This window comes from Polyodon spathula, chromosome 21 (genome assembly GCF_017654505.1).
Source record: "Polyodon spathula isolate WHYD16114869_AA chromosome 21, ASM1765450v1, whole genome shotgun sequence".
Lineage (NCBI taxonomy): Eukaryota > Metazoa > Chordata > Actinopteri > Acipenseriformes > Polyodontidae > Polyodon > Polyodon spathula.
This window is the reverse complement of record NC_054554.1, coordinates 16,581,156-16,602,849: the sequence shown is the minus strand read 5'-3', so window position 1 is coordinate 16,602,849 and position 21,694 is coordinate 16,581,156. Positions and strand designations below refer to the sequence as shown.

The 21,694-nt window shown below is 42.0% G+C and overlaps 1 protein-coding gene across 1 annotated transcript in view; it reads left to right on the top strand.

The window, feature by feature from the left end:
- The window catches only part of LOC121296711 (chloride channel protein 1-like), a 29,662-nt gene that overhangs the window by 6,007 nt on the left and 1,961 nt on the right, over positions 1-21,694 (top strand). The window contains 9 exon segments of the mRNA XM_041222479.1: positions 6,949-7,111; positions 7,590-7,667; positions 10,823-10,910; positions 11,269-11,394; positions 12,520-12,604; positions 12,982-13,083; positions 20,342-20,425; positions 20,824-20,974; positions 21,455-21,524. Coding sequence (XP_041078413.1) covers positions 6,949-7,111; positions 7,590-7,667; positions 10,823-10,910; positions 11,269-11,394; positions 12,520-12,604; positions 12,982-13,083; positions 20,342-20,425; positions 20,824-20,974; positions 21,455-21,524 — 947 coding nt within the window.

Sequence of the window (21,694 nt, the reverse complement as noted above, 5' to 3'; positions counted from 1 at the left end):
AACAACATCCAGTACCCTATTGACAGTGGTGACAAGACAGTAAAAAGAAGGGAGGTCATGATTGTTGGGGACTCCATATTGAGAAACACAGCAAGTTCAGTTCGCAGTTTGGACCCCCTTACTACAACAGTGTGCTGCCTTCAGGGATCCTCGGTCAAGCACATCACTGAGAACGTGGACAGGCTCCTAGAACGAACAGGAGACGACCCGGTAGTAGTCGTCCACATCGGTACAAACAACATTGGAAGAGACAGACCAAAATCCCTGCAAAACAAATTCAGAGAGCTAGGAAGGAAATTAAAAGAGAAAACCAAAACTGTGGTATTTTCTGGTATACTACCCGCACCTTGCAAAGGACCATATGGACAGCTGGAAATAATAAATCAAAACCAATGGCTGAAGACGTGGTGCACACGGGAAGGCTTCACCTATCTTGATCATTGGACCACATTCTACAACGAGGACTATCTGTATAGACGGGATGGACTGCATTTAAATAACAAGGGAACTAGTCTACTTGGAGAAAAGATCCTCGAGCAGGTTCGGAAGCATTTAAACTAGAAAGGAAGGGGGGAGAAATCAACAAAAAAAAAACAGAAGGGAGACCGCATCAAAACAAGAACAACAACTCAGGTAAGACAACCATTAAATGTGTTTATCTAAATGCTAGAAGTATCAGAAAAAAAATTCTAGAACTTGAAGCTACTGCACTAACAAGTAACTATGATGTGATAGGTGTTACAGAAACGTGGTTATCTGAGAGTGATGGGGACGAATATAATATTTGTGGGTATACACTGTATAGGAAAGACAGGCAGGACAGAAGAGGAGGAGGGGTAGCGCTATACATAAGAAACAGTCTTGAAGCCCAGGTGTTAAACCTGGACAAAGAAAATAAAACCGAATCAATATGGGTCAGAATAACAGACAAAAATTCAAAAGGCATAATAATAGGAGCATGCTATAGACTGCCAGATTCAGACGGTGAGCAAAATAATCTGTTATACAATGACATTAGAAATGTGTGTAGCAAAGGAGAAGCCATACTAATGGGGGATTTCAACTTCCCCCAAATAAAATGGGAAAACCCGGTGGGTAGCGCGAAGGACGAAATAGAAATGGTGGAAATGACAAATGACTGCTTCCTAACACAATTTGTCAAGGCACCCACTAGAGGGGAGGCATGCCTTGATTTAGTCTTTTCAAATAACGAAGATAGAATAACTAAAACAGAGGTCAGAGAACCATTGGCAAACTCAGACCACAACATGGTCTCATTTGAAGTGTTTTTTAAATCCTCAAAAGTAAAGACTAAAGCTAAGGTTTACAATTTTAGAAAAGCAAACTATGAAGGTATGAAACAGAGACTAACAGAAGTAGATTGGAGTAAAATAGAGAAAACACCCACAGAAGAAGGATGGTTGTTCTTCAAAAATGTAGTACTAGAGGCGCAAAACAATTATATCCCTAAAGTAGACAAATCTAAATGTAAAACTAAATTGCCAAAATGGTTTAAATAGATCAATTAAAAAAAATATTCAGCGAAAAAAGGCACTTTACAGAGCATTAAAAAAGGACCAAAAAGAAAGTACACAGAAAGAGTACACAGAACTGCAAATGCAAGTCAAAAAGGAAGTTAGAAAGGCCAAGAGAGAAATAGAAATGAACATTGCTAAGGGAGCTAAAACCAATTCCAAAATGTTTTTTTTCAATCTCTAGAAATCTCTGCATTCATCTCTGCCCAAAAGCAGCCCCATCTCAGGCTCCATCTAAATCTGCCTTGACACTGAAAGACCAATATCTACTGCATTCAGCAGATTCCTACTCTCTGTAACAGACCACCGCACTCTACCGATGGTAGTCCTCTGTTCTCTATTGCAGATCTCTGCTTCAGCAGATCTCTGCTCTCACAGCTGGGCCTCTGCACACTACTGACAGCACTCCATTGTTTTCTTCCTCAGACCTCTGCTCTGTTCAGCAGATCCCGCCCTCTACTGTTAATCGCTCCTCACTACAGCAGATCTCCACTCCCTCTTCAGATCAGCTCACTACTGCAGCATGCAAAAGTCGCTCTAGTTTACTGTTTAAATCTGCAACTGCACTTCTCCAGAGCCTACAATGCTCCAGCTTTCCTCCAATACGCAGATCGTGGCAGCATTCCCACAATCAAAATATGGGGCACTTCCTCAGCAATCCTATTCATATCTCCGCTCATCCTCCCAAATGTTACAGCATTAATACTTGGTGAGAGATGTGGTATGAGACTGGAAATCTGTCTTGATTATGAGCTAAGGATTTCCACTGTTAAGAGAATAACTGGTGTTGCGAAACCCAAATCTCTGAATGTGAGTTTACCTTTTCCATTTCAAGCAGACATATTAGTAGCAAACCACTGATATATCCTGTATTAACTAACACATAGAAAGGTGGCATCTCATCTCTCTGCCCTCATTTCTAGACTATAGGGCGCAAAGGTGCCATGCTTCCCCAGTAGTTGATTCATATCTTCGTTCAGTCCAGCTTCCACCTCAGCCCTCATTTCCAGATCTCCTTCTGCCTCTGCTTTCGGTATCCAAGTTCAGTCAGTTGGTCCTATTTGCTTCCACAACCCCCATCCAAAATCCTCAGCTTCTCCAGATGCTATTTGATTAAATCCTACTCTCAGTAACCTCCTTCAATCTGCTCAGCATTACATGTCTGCAGCCCTCCACCTTGTTCAAGAGCTCTTATTCCACAGCCTGCTTAGTGTCTTCAACCCTCCGTGCCCAGATTCGAATAATCATAGCCCTTGCTCTCCAAAACCTGGCTCTCATCGTCCATGCTAGGGATTCTCTCCATCTTCCTCAGGTCTCTCCATATCAGCATTCCGCCTGATCCTCTGTGGGATTCTTGAGAACTTCCCCCTGCCTCACCTTCCTTTCTGCCTATATCAACATACATTCTCCATTTGCTAATTTCCACTCTTCTGAAAAGCCGCTTCTCCCCCTACAATGATTTACCCATGGAGATCAAATGCCTCTAGGCTGCCTTCCATGCTTACTCTATCACTTGGCTGCATACCTCAAAACGGACCAATTTAGCTTGGTTGGTCCACTCACCCGTCAAGTATCAAGTCCCCTATCCCCCTTTTCAAGGTATCTCCCCAGCAGGAACCCCCTCCCCACTCCCTCCTCAGACCATCTGTTCATTGATTCCTCTCACTCCTATCATCTCTCGTCTCGCCTTCGAGCAGACCTCCCTCCATTCCTCCATCCTCGCCTCCAAAGCAGGCCTCCCTCCTTGCCTCCTCGCATGGCTCCCTCCTCTCCACCCTCGCCTCCGAGCAGACCTCCCTCCTCTCCACCCTTGCCTCCAGAGCAGGCCTCCCTCCTCGACTCCACCCCCCCCCCCCCCCCCCTCCCCATCCCCCAAGCCCTGATCACGAATGTGGGGGGGCTGGTCCTCTTCTGCAGTGGATTCCTACATTCATTCATCTTTCCCTGATATAGTTGCTGCTCCTTCTAAAAATGCTAGCATGCCTGAAGTGGGGGCTACCTGTCTGCCGGGGCCTCTAGAGGTTTTCCCCTAATCAGCCTCAAGGGGTTTTTTCCTCTCCACTGAGCAGCAGGTATACACATAGGCACATCCTACTATACTACTATACTATCCTCCTGTTTGTCCCATTTGTCCTTCTAGTCTTTTATTTGTTATGCGCTGGCATGTGCTGTCTTTTGTTTGTCTCACGGTGTGGGAGATTTGGTGAGGAGCCGGGGGTCCATCCTTTCGGGGGCAAGTGATCTCACTTTCCCGACCTCAGGGCAGGCTTCAGCCTCCCTTGACCTTCAAGGGGGTTCTCACCATGTGAGTCAGAGCGGACCCCCGGCCACACTCTGTTCTTTCGTAGCTCCTGCGCTTATCTTACCTCACTGAATATACTCTTCTATACTCTGTCTCAGTTTGGGACGTGGCTACTCATGCTAGAGTCCCATACTAACACACCTTTATGCCTTGTTCTTATCTCAGGTCCCAGGCAGTGGGAAGTCTCGGCCAATTGGGGGTCTAACGCGAGCCCCTTTACAGAAGTCTCAGACGCTGGGTACCTCTCCCTCTCTATCTCCTTTCGTGTCCCGGTCTTTCGGGACTGTCTTCCTCTGAGGGGCAGCTCCCCGTCATAACCCTCATATGTGTTTTCGGTTGCTGGGTCCTTTGCCCCTGGGCTCGTGTTGCCATTGCCACCCTCAGTCAGTGACCACTATCTGTATCCTGTCTTAGGTTGCTGGGTCCTCTGTCCCTGGACTCTTGTTGGCATCGCCGCCCTCAGTCTGTGACCATCCTTCTATCCTAGCTTCCATGTCCAGCTTTGCTGGACCGCTTCTAGAGTGGGCCTCGCCCACTCTTCTATCCTAGGTCTGGTCCTTTCTAGCCGGCACTCTGTCCTACTTACCGCTCCCTTCTGCTTCCTCTGCCCTATCCTAACACCCCCAGCTCACACCCCGTGACTCTGTTGTTTTCAGTGCTGTGTTCCCTCTCTGTTGTTTTGAGTGCAGTAATCCCTCTCTGTTGTTTTCAGTGCAATATTCCCTCTTTGTTGGTTTCAGTGCTGTTTTCTGTCTACTGTTTTCAGGGCTGTGTTCTCTCTTTGTTTTCAGTGCTGTGTTCTCTGTTGTTTTCTGTGCTGTTTTCTCTGTTGTTTTCAGTGCTGTGTTCTCTCTGTTGTTTTCAGTGGTGTGTTTTCTCTGTTGTCTTCAGTGCTGCGTTCTCTCTGTTGTTTTCAGTGCTGTGTTCTCTCTGTTGTTTTCAGTGCTGTCTTCTCTCTTGTTTTCAGTGCTGTCTTCTCTCGTTTTCAGTGCTTTGTTTGCTCTTTTTTCAGTGCTGTGTTCTCTCTATTTTTTTCCACTGTTGTTTTCTCTCTCTGCTGTATACAGTGCAGTATTCTCTGCTGATTTCAGTGCTGTTTTCTTTCTCTCTTCTTTTCAGTGTGTGTTCTCTCTGTTGTTATCAGTTCTGTGTTCTCTCTTGTTTTCAGTGTTGTGTTCTCTCTCTTGTTTTCAGTGCTGTGTTCTATCTGTTGTTTTCATTGTTGTGTTCTCTCATTTTCAGTGCTGTTTTCTCTCTCTCGTTTTCAGTGCTGTGTTCTCTCTGTTGTTTTCAGTGCTGTGTTTTCTCTATTGTTTTCAGTGCAGTGTTCTCTCTCTGCTGTTTTCAGTGCTGTGTTCTCTCTCTGTTGTATTCAGTGCTGTGTTCTCTCTCTCTGTTGTATTCAGTGCTGTGTTTTCTCTGCTGTTTTCAGTGCCGTGTTTTCTCTGCTGTTTTCAGTGCAGTGTTCTCTCTCTGCTGTTTTCAGTGCTGTATTCTCTCTGTTGTTATCAGTTCTGTGTTCTCTCTTGTTTTCAGTGTTGTGTTCTATCTCTTTTCAGTGCTGTGTTCTATCTCTGCTGTTTTCAGTGTTGTGCTCTCTGTTGTTTTCATTGTTGTGTTCTCTCTACTGTTTTCAGTGCTGTGTTCTCTGCTGTTTTCAGTACTACTTTCTCTCTGTTGTTTTCAGTGCTGTATTCTGTTGTTTTCATTGTTGTGTTCTCTCTTGTTTCCAGTGCAGTTTTCTCTCTCTCTTGTTTCAGTGCATTTTTCTCTCTCTGCTGTTTTCAGTGCTGTGTTCTCTCTGCTCTATTAAGAACATAAGAACATAAGAACATAAGAAAGTTTACAAACGAGAGGAGGCCATTCGGCCCATCTTGCTCGTTTGGTTGTTAGTAGCTTATTGATCCCAAAATCTCATCAAGCAGCTTCTTGAAGGATCCCAGGGTGTCAGCTTCAACAACATTACTGGGGAGTTGATTCCAGACCCTCACAATTCTCTGTGTAAAAAAGTGTCTCCTATTTTCTGTTCTGAATGCCCCTTTTTCTAAACTCCATTTGTGACCCCTGGTCCTTGTTTCTTTTTTCAGGCTGAAAAAGTCCCTTGCGTCGACACTGTCAATACCTTTTAGTTTTTGTTTTGGTCCTTGTTTCTTTTTTCAGGCTGAAAAAGTCCCTTGCGTCGACACTGTCAATACCTTTAGTGTTGTGTTCTCTCTCCTGTTTTCAGTGCTCTGTTTTCTCTCGTTTTTAGTGCTGTGTTCTCTGCTGGTTTTAGTGCTGTCTTCTATCTGCTGTATTCAGTGCTGTGTTCTCTCTCTCTGCTATTTTCAGTGCTGTTTTCAGTGCTGTGTTCTCTGCTGTTGTTCTCAGTGCTGTGTTCTATCTGTTGTTTTCAGTGCTGTGTTCTCTCTGCTATTTTCAGTGCTGTTTTCTCTCTGCTGTTTTCAGTGCTGAGTTCTCTCTGTTGTTCTCAATGCTGTGATCTATCTCTTCTTTTCAGTGCTGTGTTCTCTCTGTTGTATTCAGTGCTGTGTTCTCTCTCTGCTGTTTTTATTGCTGTGTTTTCTCTCTGTTGTATTCAGTGCTGTGTTCTCTCTGTTGTTTTCAGTGCTGTTTTCTCTCTCTGCTGTTTTCATTGCTGTGTTTTCTCTCTGTTGTATTCAGTGCTGTGTTCTCTATGTTGTATTCAGTGCTGTGTTCTCTCCCTGCTATTTTCAGTGCTGTGTTCTCTTTCTGCTGTATTCAGTGCTGTGTTTTCTCTCTGTTGTTTTCAGTGCTGTTTTCTCTCTTTGTTTTCAGTACTGTGTTCTCTGTTGTTTTCAGTGATGTGTTCTCCCTCTGTGTTATTTTCAATGCTGTGTTTTCGCTGTTGTTTTAATTGCAGTGTTCTCTCTCTGTGTTTTTCAGTGCTGTGTTCTCTTGTTTTCCGTGTTGTTTTCTCTCTGCTGTTTTCAGTGCTGTGTTTTCTCTCTGCTGTTTTCAGTGCTGTGTTCTCTCTCTTGTTTTCAGTGCTATGTCATCTCTTGTTTTTAGTGGTGTTCTTTCTGTTGCTTTCAGTACCGTTTTTTCTCTGTTGTTTTCAGTGCTGTGTTCTCTCTCTGCTATTTTCAGTCCTGTGTTCTCTCACTGTTCTCTCCCAGGCTCAGGGATTCCCGAGTTGAAGACAATTCTAAGAGGCGTGGTACTCAAAGAGTATCTGACCCTCAAAGCCTTTGTCGCCAAGGTGGTTGGGCTGACTGCAGGACTGGGCAGCAGCATGCTGTTGGGGAAAGAGGTACTGACCACTACATCTGTTTGAGTATCTGTCCAAGAGTCTGTGTGTGTGAGTGTCTGTCTAAGAGTTTGTCCAACAGTCTAGGTATGCATGTTCCATCTGTATGTCAAACTGTCTGTCTGAGTGTGTGACAGTCTCTCTGTCCTTTCGGTTGAGGGTTTGTCTGTTCCTGCCTGTCTGTCAGAGTGTGTGTATATTTGTCTGCCTCTCAGTCTGTCTGCCTGCACACTGTTGCATTTATGACACATAAGTTGTCTGTCAATCTGCACCTGTGTTCCTGTTTCTTCAAAATATAACCCAAGCATCCTCCCTCCCTCCTTCTCTCCTCCATTCCTTTACTCCCTCTTACCATCCCTCCCACCTCCCCTCACCCTTTCACTCCCTCTCCTACCTCCTCCTGTCCTCTCCCTCTCCCCTACCTCCCTTTCTCCTCCCTCCCTCTCTTCCCTCTTTCTCTCCCTCTCTCCTCCCCCCACATGGTCCGTTTGTCCACATTGCCAGTATCTTTACCGTCGTTCTCAGCAAAATCATGTCAATCTTCTCAGGGGTGTACGAGGTAAGCAAAGTTTCAGATTTGAGAGGGAGGGAGGGAGGGAGGGAGGGAGAGAGTAAGAGAGGGGAGAAAGGGAAATAGGAGATGGTGAAAGAGGGAGAGAGTAAGAGAGGGGAAAAAGGGAGATAGGAGATGGTGAAAGAGAAAGAGAGAAGGAGGAACAAAGAGAGGGAGAGTGGGGAAGTGAAGAGGATAGAGGGAAAGAGAGAAAGTGGGAGAGTTTAAGAGAGGAGAGGTGGAGAGGAAGAGAGAGGGAGTTAGGAAAAGAGGGGAGAGAGGGAGGAGAAATGGAGGAACAGGAGTGGATGAGTGTAAGAGGGACAGAGAGAGTGGGGGAGAGAGAGGGAGAGGGACAGTGAGAGAGGGAGGGGGAGGGAGAGGGTGGATTAACTTAAACAGTGGAATGTGTGCTTGAATTATAACAGCACTGAATGTTTGATGTTTACCAGCTTACTAGACAAAACTACTTACATGAGCAGAGCTGGAGCTGCAGTTTGCTGAGTGAGGAGTGAGTGGCACTGAGTGGGACTGACATTGTGACTAACTGAACTGTGTGGCTCTGCTCTGAATCCAGCCCTGTGACGTATGCTGAAAAACCAACTTCGGATTAAAATTGATCAAACACAAATTATAATCAAACAGCTGAGAAGTGAAACATCAGTACATTTAGGGTTACCATATGACTCCATGTGCACTAGTTCAGTTTGGGATAGTTCAGGCAACTCACATCACAGTGCATTCTGGTATGTTTAATCTATCTCAGGTACCTTTCACAGCAGGACTACGCTTACCAGCATGCATTGGGGTGTGAGTTGAAAAGCCTGTCTCAGCCTGTCCTAGTGTACATGGAGTCATATGGTAACCCTCAGTACATTCTAGCTGGGATGAAGTTTCCCTGTAATTGAAACGGGGTTGAGTTGCGTGGTGTGTGTGGGATTGTATGTTTGCTGCATTGCCTTGCCTGGTCCTGACCACACTGCCACCATGCAAACTTATGGAAACTATAATAAGATCCAAAATGGAAAATTACCTATATGGTAACAGGGTACTGGGAGACAGTCAACATGGTTTTAGGAAAGGGAGATCGTGCCTAACTAACTTGCTTGATTTTTTTGAGGATGCAACATCGATAATGGATAATTGCAAAGCATATGACATGGTTTATTTAGATTTCCAGAAAGCTTTTGACAAAGTCCCGCACAAAAGATTAATTCTCAAACTGAACGCAGTTGGGATTCAAGGAAACACATGTACATGGATTAGGGAGTGGTTAACATGTAGAAAACAGAAAGTACTGATTAGAGGAAAAACCTCAGAATGGAGTGTGGTAACCAGCGGTGTACCACAGGGATCAGTATTAGGTCCTCTGCTATTCCTAATCTACATTAATGATTTAGATTCTGGTATAGTAAGCAAACTTGTTAAATTTGCAGACGACACAAAAGTAGGAGGAGTGGCAAACACTGTTGCAGCAGCAAAGGTCATTCAAAATGATCTAGACAAGATTCAGAACTGGGCAGACACATGGCAAATGACATTTAATAGAGAAAAGTGTAAGGTACTGCACGCAGGAAATAAAAATGTACATTATAAATATCATATGGGAGATATTGAAATTGGAGAAGGAATCTATGAAAAAGACCTAGGAGTTTTTGTTGACTCAGAAATGTCTTCATCTAGGCAATGTGGGGAAGCTATAAAAAAGGCTAACAAGATGCTCGGATACATTGTGAAAAGTGTTGAATTTAAATCAAGGGAAGTAATGTTAAAACTGTACAATGCACTTGTAAGACCTCATCTTGAATATTGTGTGCAGTTCTGGTCACCTCGCTATAAAAAAGATATTGGTGCTCTAGAAAGAGTGCAAAGAAGAGCGACCAGAATTATTCCGGGCTTAAAAGGCATGTCATATGCAGACAGGCTAAAAGAATTGAATCTGTTCAGTCTTGAACAAAGAAGACTACGTGGCGACCTAATTCAAGCATTCAAAATTCTAAAAGGTATTGACAGTGTCGACCCAAGGGACTTTTTCAGCCTGAAAAAAGAAACAAGGACCAGGGGTCACAAATGGAGTTTAGAAAAAGGGGCATTCAGAACAGAAAATAGGAGACACTTTTTTACACAGAGAATTGTGAGGGTCTGGAATCAACTCCCCAGTAATGTTGTTGAAGCTGACACCTTGGGATCCTTCAAGAAGCTGCTTGATGAGATTTTGGGATCAATAAGCTACTAACAACCAAACGAGCAAGATGGGCCGAATGGCCTCCTCTCGTTTGTAAACTTTCTTATGTTCTTATGTTCTTATGTCTCTAACTCTCCTGACAGAGTGAGGCCCATCGACTCGACTTGCTTGTGTGTGCTGGCGCAGTGGGGGTGGGCACGTGCTTTGCAGCGCCGTTGGGAGGCAAGTTCAACTTCTACTACCACCTTAAATTAGTCACTGTCACCTGAAATGAGTTACTACCAGCTTAGAATATTAAGTAAAGCTATCAGTTACTTACTATAACCTTCAAATATGAACTACCACTATAACTGAGTTACTAGTACCTTAAAATAATTACTACCACCTTCAAATAATTAGTAACGCCTTAAATTAATTACTACAACCTTAAAATTATTAATAGCACTAAATATTAACTACCACCTTAAAACAGTTACTACCACCTTAAATGAGTTACTACCACCCTAAAATTACCAATCTGAAATGAATTACTGCCACCTTAAATTACAACCACCTTATAATTCCAGTCACCTTATAATTCAACCACTTTTAAATTACTACCATTCTTAATTACCACCAAAACTAACCAATTACCAAGTACGTACAGTAAGTAACTTTTAAACAGCACCTAGCTACCTGTATGATCAGACAGAAAGAAGATAGACAGCTGTCATTCTCTCAGTATCCCTTCAAACCAAGTTTCATCCCAATCGCACAAATACTGTGTCAGTCGAGGTGTGTCTTTTCTCTGATGCTCTGGATCCTCAGCTCACTGTCTCAGGGTCCTTTCTTTCCATTTTTAATTTACTTGATTTTTTCATCTCTCTCACTCTTCCTCCCTTTCTTTCTGCCTCCTTTTCTTCTCTGCCTTCCTTTCTCTTTTGGATTCCCTCTCTCTCATTTCCCTTTTCACGTCTGTGCTCCGCATGGTCAGTAGCACCCTTACTGCTACACTAACATTCTGATGGTGGGCTGTGCTGTGGGAGTGGGCTGCTGTTTCGGGACTCCCCCTGGGAGGCAAGTCAGTCTGTCCTCCTACCTAATTAACTAGATACCTACCTGCTTGAATATCTATAATCTATCAGTCTGTCCTACCAACCTATCTAGATACTACCTGCCTGAATATCTCTATCTATATATCTATATGACTGTGGGTGCAATATCTATCTATCTATCTATCTATCTATCTATACAATCTGTCTGTCTCATTTTAAAAAAAAAAAAAAGTCACAATCCTGTTTAATTTAGACATACAGACATGCTATGTTTAATGTTATGAAGTTTCATTTTACAACTACTATTTTACTAAATGTTCTCCCTCCTTCGCCCCTCTCCCTGTGGCCCATCTCCCCCTCTCCCTCCCCCTTCCTCCCCTCTCTGTAGGTGTCTTGTTCAGTATCGAGGTCAGGTCCAAGTACTTCGCTGTCAGAAATTACTGGCGTGGTTTCTTTGCTGCTACATTTAGTGCCTTCATATTTCGGGTTCTGGCTGTCTGGAACAGAGACACAGGTAAGGTGTGCTTGACTACTGGAACTAACAATTCCCCAAAACACCTTTCCTATGTAACCGATGCACACATTATGGTAAACATGGTCATTGAGTTAAGTGAGAAACAGCACGGGTCCTGCACTGATCCCAGCTGCACCCCACTGACAGCAGAGGTGTACCCTCCTGCAAGTATAAGTACATGTACTTTGGGGATGGAGATAAGACTCAGATTGTACAGCAGTTTCAGCCATTCCAGGTTTTCCTACGAGCTTGATTAGTCAGTGTATAAGTACTTTGTTATGCTATAAGGATAAGACCAGATCATGTTTCAAATTCTAATATTAATTTCAAAGTTTCAAATACTAAACATTATATTTTACATTTAACATTATTGTTTAGATGCAATAACACTTCACTGGCATTAACAGAGATAGGCAATTGATCAAGTTACCTTTCCCTTGGAGAATGCCTCAGATGCTACATCGATAGTCCCCATGATCTGGATGTATTGGGAGCTTCCCATCTGTGTCACCTCTATGTCTGGTATTTATACTATAGCTGACTCAGCCTATGTGACTAGTTTGCGTATGTTATCTTACTGATTATAGTTTCCAGCAGTAGAATGAGTTATTCAGCTGTTATTCCACTCAGGTGCAGCCAACCACAAACTACTCTCTTCTACAAGGTTACTGTGGTTAATTTACCATCATTCTACTTTCCCATACACTCATGCTATATGCTTTATCACTTAACATTCTAGGCCTCAAGGCCAAGTGGGATGCTGCCTTAGCAACTCTACTTATGCCAAAGTCACCTCCAGCAAGCAGTTTTTCTGCCATTTGCACACTACTCATTTCCATTTCCCTATAAGCTCAGAAGAGACTTATTAAACTGATAGTAAGACCAAGATTGGATCAAACTGCTATGCAATGGGAGTCTTGTTTCCATCCCTGTACTCCCTTGTATTCCCATGGATTTCAATTTAGGATTAGTCATTCTCTTGTTTTCAGTGTTTCTATGTTCCTTTTTTTTCTAAAAATAAGTTTTTAAAAGAACAGTGCTGTTCAGGTGTTTGAATAAGTCCGGGACACTAATCCTAACCCTTTTCTCATGTTCCTGGAATCTACTTCTCAATTTGTACCTCAGTAACAATCACTGCCCTTTTCCAAACAAACTTCCGAATGGATTTCCCCTTTGACCTCCAACAATTGCCTGCGTTTGCCATCATTGGGTATGTTGGATTTATAGTTACCTGTCCTGATGTAGCAACAAAATGCTTGTTATCTACCTTAGCCACAGTTCTAATATATATGACACAGGGGCAACAGCAATGACTTTGATAGTTTCCCTAAGTTTCAGACTCAATAGTTTTATATATTATACAGCAGTGGCACCAAAAATGATTCAGAGAACTTCTGAGTTTCAATAGCTATATTTTTATACAGTGGCACCAATGTAGTGATTCTGTGTTATATTTATTATATTAAGAGGCAATGATAACTGAAGTATAGGGCAGCTACAGTGGGATGCTTTGGTTGATAGGTCTCTCTCCCTCCCTCTCCATCTCTCCCCCCTTCTCTCACTTCCCCTCCCTTCTCCCCCTCTCAGGATATTGTGTGGGTTCCTTGGTGCCTTCTTTGTGTACCTGAATCGGCAGGTGGTTGTCTTCATGCGAAGACAAACGATGTTAACAGACTTCCTGACAAGACAGTGAGTGCACACTGAGCTCGGCAACACAGAGCAACATGAAGGAATTATAGAAATGGCTACAGCAGATAGACTGCTGCTGTCATTTGAGTTTAAAAGCTGTACAGTGAATTATAGATGAGTGTTGCACTTTCATCAGCAATTTCTGCCAGGCTATTTGAAGAAAGCTTCAGCTGAAATGTTGCAGCTAATTGTTTGTGTTTTTTTTAATTTTCTCTCTCTCTCTCTCTCTCTCTCTCTCTCTCTCTCTCTCTCTCTCTCTCTCTATATATATATATATATATATATATATATATATATATATATATATATATAGTGTAAGATGGCAGGGGGAGGGTCAGAGTACTCCCTTGCTAAAAACATGTGAAAATGTACGTTTTGTTTGATTTAATTGCTTTTGTTTAATTTGTTTGTTTGTTTAATTGTGTTAATTGTTTTATTGTTAATTATCCCCTCCACCTGGCTATCATTGTAAATTATAGCCAGGTGCAGGGTATTTAAGGAAAGCAGCCAGTTTGTTCAGGACGGTGTGGCTGTAGAGTGAGGGGCGCGAGGTGTTATGGTGAGGTAAAAACCTACGTTTGGTTTTTATAAAAATCTGTTAGTGTTTATTATCATGTTGTACGTCAGGTAAACAGCTTAGTGTCCTGCACGTCAGTCAGGGACCTGCATATGTTGTGAGTGCTCTGAGGGAGCTAGGTGTTTGTTTTATTTTTTAAATAAAGTGCGCGAAAGCGCTATAAAAATCAAAGCTTTACTTACTTCGGGGTCACATTCTTAAAGGGGCACGAACCCGATCAACGGCCAATCTTTTTACTGTGTGTGTGTGTGTGTGTGTGTGTGTGTGTGTGTGTGTGTGTGTGTGTATATGTGTGTGTGTATATGTGTGTGTGTGTGTGTGTGTGTGTGTGTATGTGTGTGTGTGTGTGTGTGTGTGTGTGTGTGTGTGTGTGTGTGTGTGTGTGTGTGTGTGTGTGTGTGTGTGTGTGTGTGTGTGTGTGTGTGTGTGTGTGTGTGTGTGTGTGTGTGTGTGTGTGTGTGTGTGTGTGTGTGTGTGTGTGTGTGTGTGTGTGTGTGTATGTGTGTGTGTGTGTGTGTGTATGTGTGTGTGTGTGTGTGTGTGTGTGTGTGTGTGTGTGTGTGTGTGTGTGTGTGTGTGTGTGTGTGTGTGTGTGTGTGTGTGTGTGTGTGTGTGTGTGTATGTGTGTGTGTGTGTGTGTATATATATATATAAATATAAATAACCCAGCCAAAAACAAAACCTAACTCCCACGTGGAGTGCTAAACTATACTTTTCTTCTTATTCTAACTATATTGAACAGCTAAGCCATTTACCGATTGCCATAAAACAATACAACACTTCCTTCATACAGACTGCCTTTTGCAAACATTTGTGTTCTACTCTTCAATTAGAGCCACGTGAACTCATACTGGCTCACTCCTATGGCATTATATATATATATAAGAACATAAGAACATAAGAAAGTTTACAAACGAGAGGAGGCCATTCGGCCCATCTTGCTCGTTTGGTTGTTAGTAGCTTATTGATCCCAAAATCTCATCAAGCAGCTTCTTGAAGGATCCCAGGTTGTCAGCTTCAACAACATTACTGGGGAGTTGATTCCAGACCCTCACAATTCTCTGTGTAAAAAAGTGCCTCCTATTTTCTGTTCTGAATGCCCCTTTGTCTAAACTCCATTTGTGACCCCTGGTCCTTGTTTCTTTTTTCAGGCTGAAAAAGTCCCTTGGGTCGACACTGTCAATACCTTTTAGAATTTTGAATGCTTGAATTAGGTCGCCACGAAGTCTTCTTTGTTCAAGACTGAACAGATTCAATTCTTTTAGCCTGTCTGCATATGACATGCCTTTTAAGCCCGGAATAATTCTGGTCGCTCTTCTTTGCACTCTTTCTAAAGCAGCAATATCTTTTTAATAGCGAGGTGACCAGAACTGCACACAATATTCAAGATGAGGTCTTACTAGTGCATTGTACAGTTTTAACATTACTTCCCTTGATTTAAATTCAACGCTTTTCACAATGTATCCAAGCATCTTGTTAGCCTTTTTTATCGCTTCCCCACATTGTCTAGATGAAGACATTTCTGAGTCAACAAAAACTCCTAGGTCTTTTTCATAGATTCCTTCTCCAATTTCAATATCTCCCATATGATATTTATAATGTACATTTTTATTTCCTGCGTGCAGTACCTTACACTTTTCTCTATTAAATGTCATTTGCCATGTGTCTGCCCAGTTCTGAATCTTGTCTAGATCATTTTGAATGACCTTTGCTGCTGCAACAGTGTTTGCCACTCCTCCTACTTTTGTGTCGTCTGCAAATTTAACAAGTTTGCTTACTATACCAGAATCTAAATCATTAATGTAGATTAGGAATAGCAGAGGACCTAATACTGATCCCTGTGGTACACCGCTGGTTACCACACTCCATTCTGAGGTTTTTCCTCTAATCAGTACTTTCTGTTTTCTACATGTTAACCACTCCCTAATCCATGTACATGTGTTTCCTTGAATCCCAACTGCATTCAGTTTGAGAATTAATCTTTTGTGCGGGACTTTGTCAAAAGCTTTCTGGAAATCTAAATAAACCATGTCATATGCTTTGCAATTATCCATTATCGATGTTGCATCCTCAAAAAAATCAAGCAAGTTAGTTAGACACAATCTCCCTTTCCTAAAACCATGTTGACTGTCTCCCAGGACCCTGTTACCATATAGGTAATTTTCCATTTTGGATCTTATTATAGTTTCCATAAGTTTGCATATAATAGAAGTCAGGCTTACTGGTCTGTAGTTACCTGGTTCAGTTTTGTTTCCCTTTTTGTGGATCGGTATTACGTTTGCAATTTTCCAGTCTGTCGGTACCACCCCTGTGTCAAGAGACTGCTGCATGATCTTGGTTAGCGGTTTGTAAATTACTTCTTTCATTTCTTTGAGTACTACTGGGAGGATCTCATCCGGCCCAGGGGATTTGTTTATTTTAAGAGCTCCTAGTCCCTTTAACACTTCTGCCTCAGTTATGCTAAAGTTATTTAAAACTGGATAGGAACTGGATGACATGTGGGGCATGTTGTCAGTATCTTCCTTTGTAAAAACTTGTGAAAAGTAATCATTTAATATATTTGCTATTTTTTTTCTTCATCTACGATTTTGCCATTTGTATCTCTTAAACATTTAATCTCCTCTTTGAATGTTCTCTTGCTGTTGTAATATTGGAAAAACATTTTGGAATTGGTTTTAGCTCCCTTAGCAATGTTCATTTCTATTTCTCTCTTGGCCTTTCTAACTTCCTTTTTGACTTGCGTTTGCAGTTCTGTGTACTCTTTCTGCGTACTTTCTTTTTGGTCCCTTTTTAATGCTCTGTAAAGTGCCTTTTTTCGCTGAATATTTTTTTTTAATTGATCTATTAAACCATTTTGGCAATTTAGTTTTACATTTAGATTTGTCTACTTTAGGGATATAATTGTTTTGCGCCTCTAGTACTACATTTTTGAAGAACAACCATCCTTCTTCTGTGGGTGTTTTCTCTATTTTACTCCAATCTACTTCTGTTAGTCTCTGTTTCATACCTTCATAGTTTGCTTTTCTAAAATTGTAAACCTTAGCTTTAGTCATTACTTTTGGGGCTTTAAAAAACACTTCAAATGAGACCATGTTGTGGTCTGAGTTTGCCAGTGGTTCTCTGACCTCTGTTTTAGTTATTCTATCTTCGTTATTTGAAAAGACTAAATCAAGGCATGCCTCCCCTCTAGTCGGTGCCTTGACAAATTGTGTTAGGAAGCAGTCATTTGTCATTTCCACCATTTCTATTTCATCCTTCGCGCTACCCACCGGGTTTTCCCATTTTATTTGGGGGAAGTTGAAATCCCCCATTAGTATGGCTTCTCCTTTGCTACACGCATTTTTAATGTCATTGTATAACAGATTATTTTGCTCACCGTCTGAATCTGGCGGTCTATAGCATGCTCCTATTATTATGCCCTTTGAATTGTTGTCTGTTATTCTGATCCATATTGATTCGGTTTTATTTTCTTTGTCCAGGTTTAACACCTGGGCTTCAAGACTGTTTCTTATGCATAGCGCTACCCCTCCTCCTCTTCTGTCCTGCCTGTCTTTCCTATACAGTGTATACCCACAAATATTATATTCGTCCCCATCACTCTCAGACAACCAAGTTTCTGTAACACCTATCACATCATAGTTACCTGTTAGTGCAGTAGCTTCAAGTTCTAGAATTTTGTTTCTGATACTTCTAGCATTTAGATAAATACATTTAATGGTTGTCTTACCTGAGTTGTTGTTCTTGTTTTGATGCAGTCTCCCTTCTGTTTTTTTGTTGATTTCTCCCCCCTTCCTTTCTAGTTTAAATGCTTCTGAACCTGCTCGAGGATCTTTTCTCCAAGTAGACTGGTTCCCTTGTTATTTAAGTGCAGTCCATCCCGTCTATACAGATAGTCCTCGTTGTAGAATGTGGTCCAATGATCAAGATAGGTGAAGCCTTCCCGTGTGCACCACGTCTTCAGCCATGCGTTTTGATTAATTATTTCTAGCTGTCCATATGGTCCTTTGCAAGGTGCCAGTAGTATACCAGAAAATACCACAGTTTTGTTTTTCTCTTTTAATTTCCTTCCTAGCTCTCTGAATTTCTTTTGCAGGGATTTTGGTCTGTCTCTTCCAATGTTGTTTGTACCAATGTGGACGACTACTACCGGGTCGTCTCCTGTTCGTTCTAGGAGCCTGTCCACGTTCTCAGTGATGTGCTTGACCGAGGCTCCCGGAAGGCAGCACACTGTTGTAGTAAGGGGGTCCAAACTGCGAATTGAACTTGCTGTGTTTCTCAATATGGAGTCCCCAACAATCATGACCTCCCTTCTTTTTGCTGTCTGGTCACCACTGTCAATAGGGTCCTGGATGTTGTTCCTTTCATTCTCTTGTTGTTGGTTCTGCTCATCACAATTCTGAAGTGACTCAAATCTGTTGGTTGTTTTGATTTCTGGTGGTTGTGTTTGACGAAGTTTCTTTTTTGCCCTGCTTCTGCCTACCTGAACCCAGCTGTTCTGACCTTCTATCTCCCTGGTGGCTTTCAGTCTGTTAGGGGTGATGCAGACTTCCATGAATTGTGGGTGTGCCAGTTCCTCAAGATCCTGTTGCTGTCTCACTTTTTCCAGCTCCATTTCTAGCAAACTTACTAGTTTATGCAAATCCTGTATCGCGCGGCACTTTACGCACATTTGGTTTAGCTCCGCTGGGTTTTCTCGGATTTCCCACATCAAGCAGGTGTCACAGATTACTGGCTTGAAGACCATGTTGAGGTTTTTTTTTGAAGTTTAGTTTCTTCTGCAGCTGTCAACCTGCTTTTAAACTGCTTCTAAACTGCTCTGTACTTTTCCATGCCTGTACTTCTCCCACTCGCTGTCGCTGGGAAGACTGCCTCGTTTAACTGTGTTGTTCTGCTGTGCTGTTGGCTCCTCCCCTCGCCCATGTCTCAGAACGGCGCTGAATTTGAATCAGCTGCTCCAAGTTTCAGCTTGTTTGTTATCAGAAAAACACACGCGGCTGTTTGACTTTGAGCTGCTGCTGTGTTTCCCCAATGTCCTCTGTTTTCTGATTAAAGCAATTCAAGATGCAATTTCTCCTTTCTGCTTCTAAACTGCTCTGTACTTTTCCACACCTGTACTTCTCCCACTCGCTGTCGCTTCTACTCGCTGTCGCAGGGAAGACTGGCTCGTTTAACAACGACCGTTTAATATAACAAAGAATATTAGTGAAATAGTCACTTATCATATTCACTGTTTTGCGACTAACGCTGATTAATGGGATACTATGATGTATTATGGTGATGCATTTTGAATCTGAAGGAAAATGAAGACCAAAAAGCATTCTACAGAAGTTAGAGATAAAGTAATACAAATGCATAGGTCAGGGAAAGGGTAAAAAATAATATCCAAGTGTTTTGATATCCCAGTGAGCACAGTTGGGTCAAGTCAAGAAGTGGAAGCTGCATCGCACCACCCAGGCACTGCCAAGAAAAGGCCGTCCCTCAAAACTCAGCACTCAAACAAGAGGACGACTTGTGAGAGAAGCCACAGAGAGGCCAACAATCACTTTGAAGGAGCTACAGAGTTCAGTGGCTGGGAGTGGAGTAATGGTGCACCAGTCAACCATATCAAGAGCTCTGCATAACACTGGTCTGTATGGGAGGGTGGCAAGAAAGAAGCCTTTACTCAAAAAGTATCATCTGAAAGCACGTCTGGAGTTTGCCAGAAAGCATTAGAGTGACCCAGCTGCGATGTGGGAAAAGGTTTTGTGGTCAGATGAGACCAAGATAGAGCTTTTTGGCCAAAACTCAAAGCGCTATGTGTGGCGTAAACCTAACACTGCCCATGCCTCAAGACACACCATCCCTACAGTGAAGTATGGTGGTGGCAGCATCACGCTGTGGGGCTGCTTCTCACCAGCAGGGACTGGGCATCTTGTTACAATTGAAGGAAGAATGGATAGAGCAAAATACAGGAAAATACTGCAAGAGAATCTGCTTCAGTCCGCTAAAAAACTGAAGCTTGGGAGGAAATTTACCTTTCAGCAGCACAATGATCCCAAGCACAAGGCCAACGCAACATTGGAGTGGCTCAAGAACAAAAAAGTGAATGTCCTACAGTGGCCCAGTCAAAGTCCTGATCTCAATCCCATTGAGAATCTGTGGCACTATTTGAAAATTGAGGTCCACAAGCATTGTTCAACCAACCTGAACAACCTGGAGCAAATCTGCCAAGAAGAATGGGCCAAAATCACTCCGACACTGTGTGCAAAGCTGGTACATACTTACCCCAAAAGACTTAAAGCTGTTATTGCAGCAAAAGGTGGTTCTACCAAATATTAATGTATGGGGGTTGAATACTTATGCAAGCAAGATATTTCAGTTTATTATTTTTCTTAAAAATATTTTCCAACATAAAACCATGTCACCTTACAATAATTGATTCTGAGTTTCAGTGTTTTAAAATAAAATATCGAACGGAACGAAATTTCAATGTACCATTTGTAATTCAGTAATATGAGAAAATTGGTCAGAGGTCTGAATACTTTTGCAAGGCACTGTATATATGTAGACAGTTACGTTGATTAATAGTTGTATTGGTAGATAGTTCTATTGATTGATATATAATGTAGTCAGGCAGATAGATTGATAGTTAGATTGGTAGTTTTTTTGACAGTTATATTGACACTTGTGTTTGTTTTTCAGTCGGCTTATCTACCCAGGGGTCGTGACCTTTGTCATTGCAACCTTGACCTTTCCGTCTGGGTTTGGATAGTTCATGGCTGGAGAGGTGAGAGGTCAAAATCCCAATTATACATTGTATTATTATTATTATTATTATTATTATTATTATTATTATTATATTATTATTATTATTATTATTATTATTTATATTATTATTATTACTAGTAGAAATAGTAGTACTAGTAGTAGTATTTTAACTTCAACTAACAAAATGAATGCTGATTGAATAGTGATATATGAGAACTGTGTATCGCCGCTGTACAAGCTTGTATCACTCACCACGCTATGTCATATTCTTATAAGTGATCATGCATCAGCTGCCTGTTTGTAACCCACAGACAGATATTCAACAAGGCAGTAGGTGGTACAAATGTACCATATAGTTCCTTAAAGTTACAGTAAGCAATTAGTAAAGGATCATTCCTGCTACTCTGTGTTCCCCGGCTGATGCCTCGTGAGTCGATAAACTCCCTCTTCGATAACCACACCTGGACAAAGCACGACGGCTCCACACATGTCCTGCGGAGATCGGCTGTCTAGATGCACCCCAAAATCAGTTTCTTCCTCATCTTGCTCCTTTTCTTCGTCATGAAGGTAAAAAAAATTGCTTTTAATTGTCTTTTCAAACACTTAACGCAAAAGGTAATTGCCATTGACTGGTACTGAATTGTGAAGGTGAGGGAAGGGCAGCTTTTCTTGTTTTGAAATCAGCACAGTAATGAATGGATTTATTTAATACCTGCTGATAAATAAATCTTGATGGCAGTTACGAGTACGAGTATCAGCACCCCCATTGTTGCTGGTGCTAATATGAGGTAATGAAGTTGATTTCAAAACATTGGATGGTACTCCTTTGATGAGGGGGGGATGCAGTGTTGCTAATGGTGCTAATAAGAGGTTAGAAAATGGCTTTCAAAACCTTGATTAGCACTGCTTTAATGGAGCTTAAACAGTGCAGTAAATAGCATGTAATTATATTTTATATTTAACAAGGATTTGATGCTGTTTGCAATCAGTCTGAGTGGTTCATGTTGCAATTACTCATCTCTCGTTCTCTCTCTCTCAACCTCTCAGTTTTGGATGTCAGTCATTTCCACCACCATGCCTGTCCCTTGTGGAGCATTCATGCCAGTCTTCATACTGGGTAAGAACTGGAAATCACATTATAACCAACAGAACCATTAGCAGACTACAGCATTAACAGTGATGACAACTGCACAATGGATCTGATAGGATCTTCATTGGCAATGCAGAGAGAAGACATATTCATGCAATAATGGTTCTGTATTATAACAGCAGGTAAGCACAGGACAG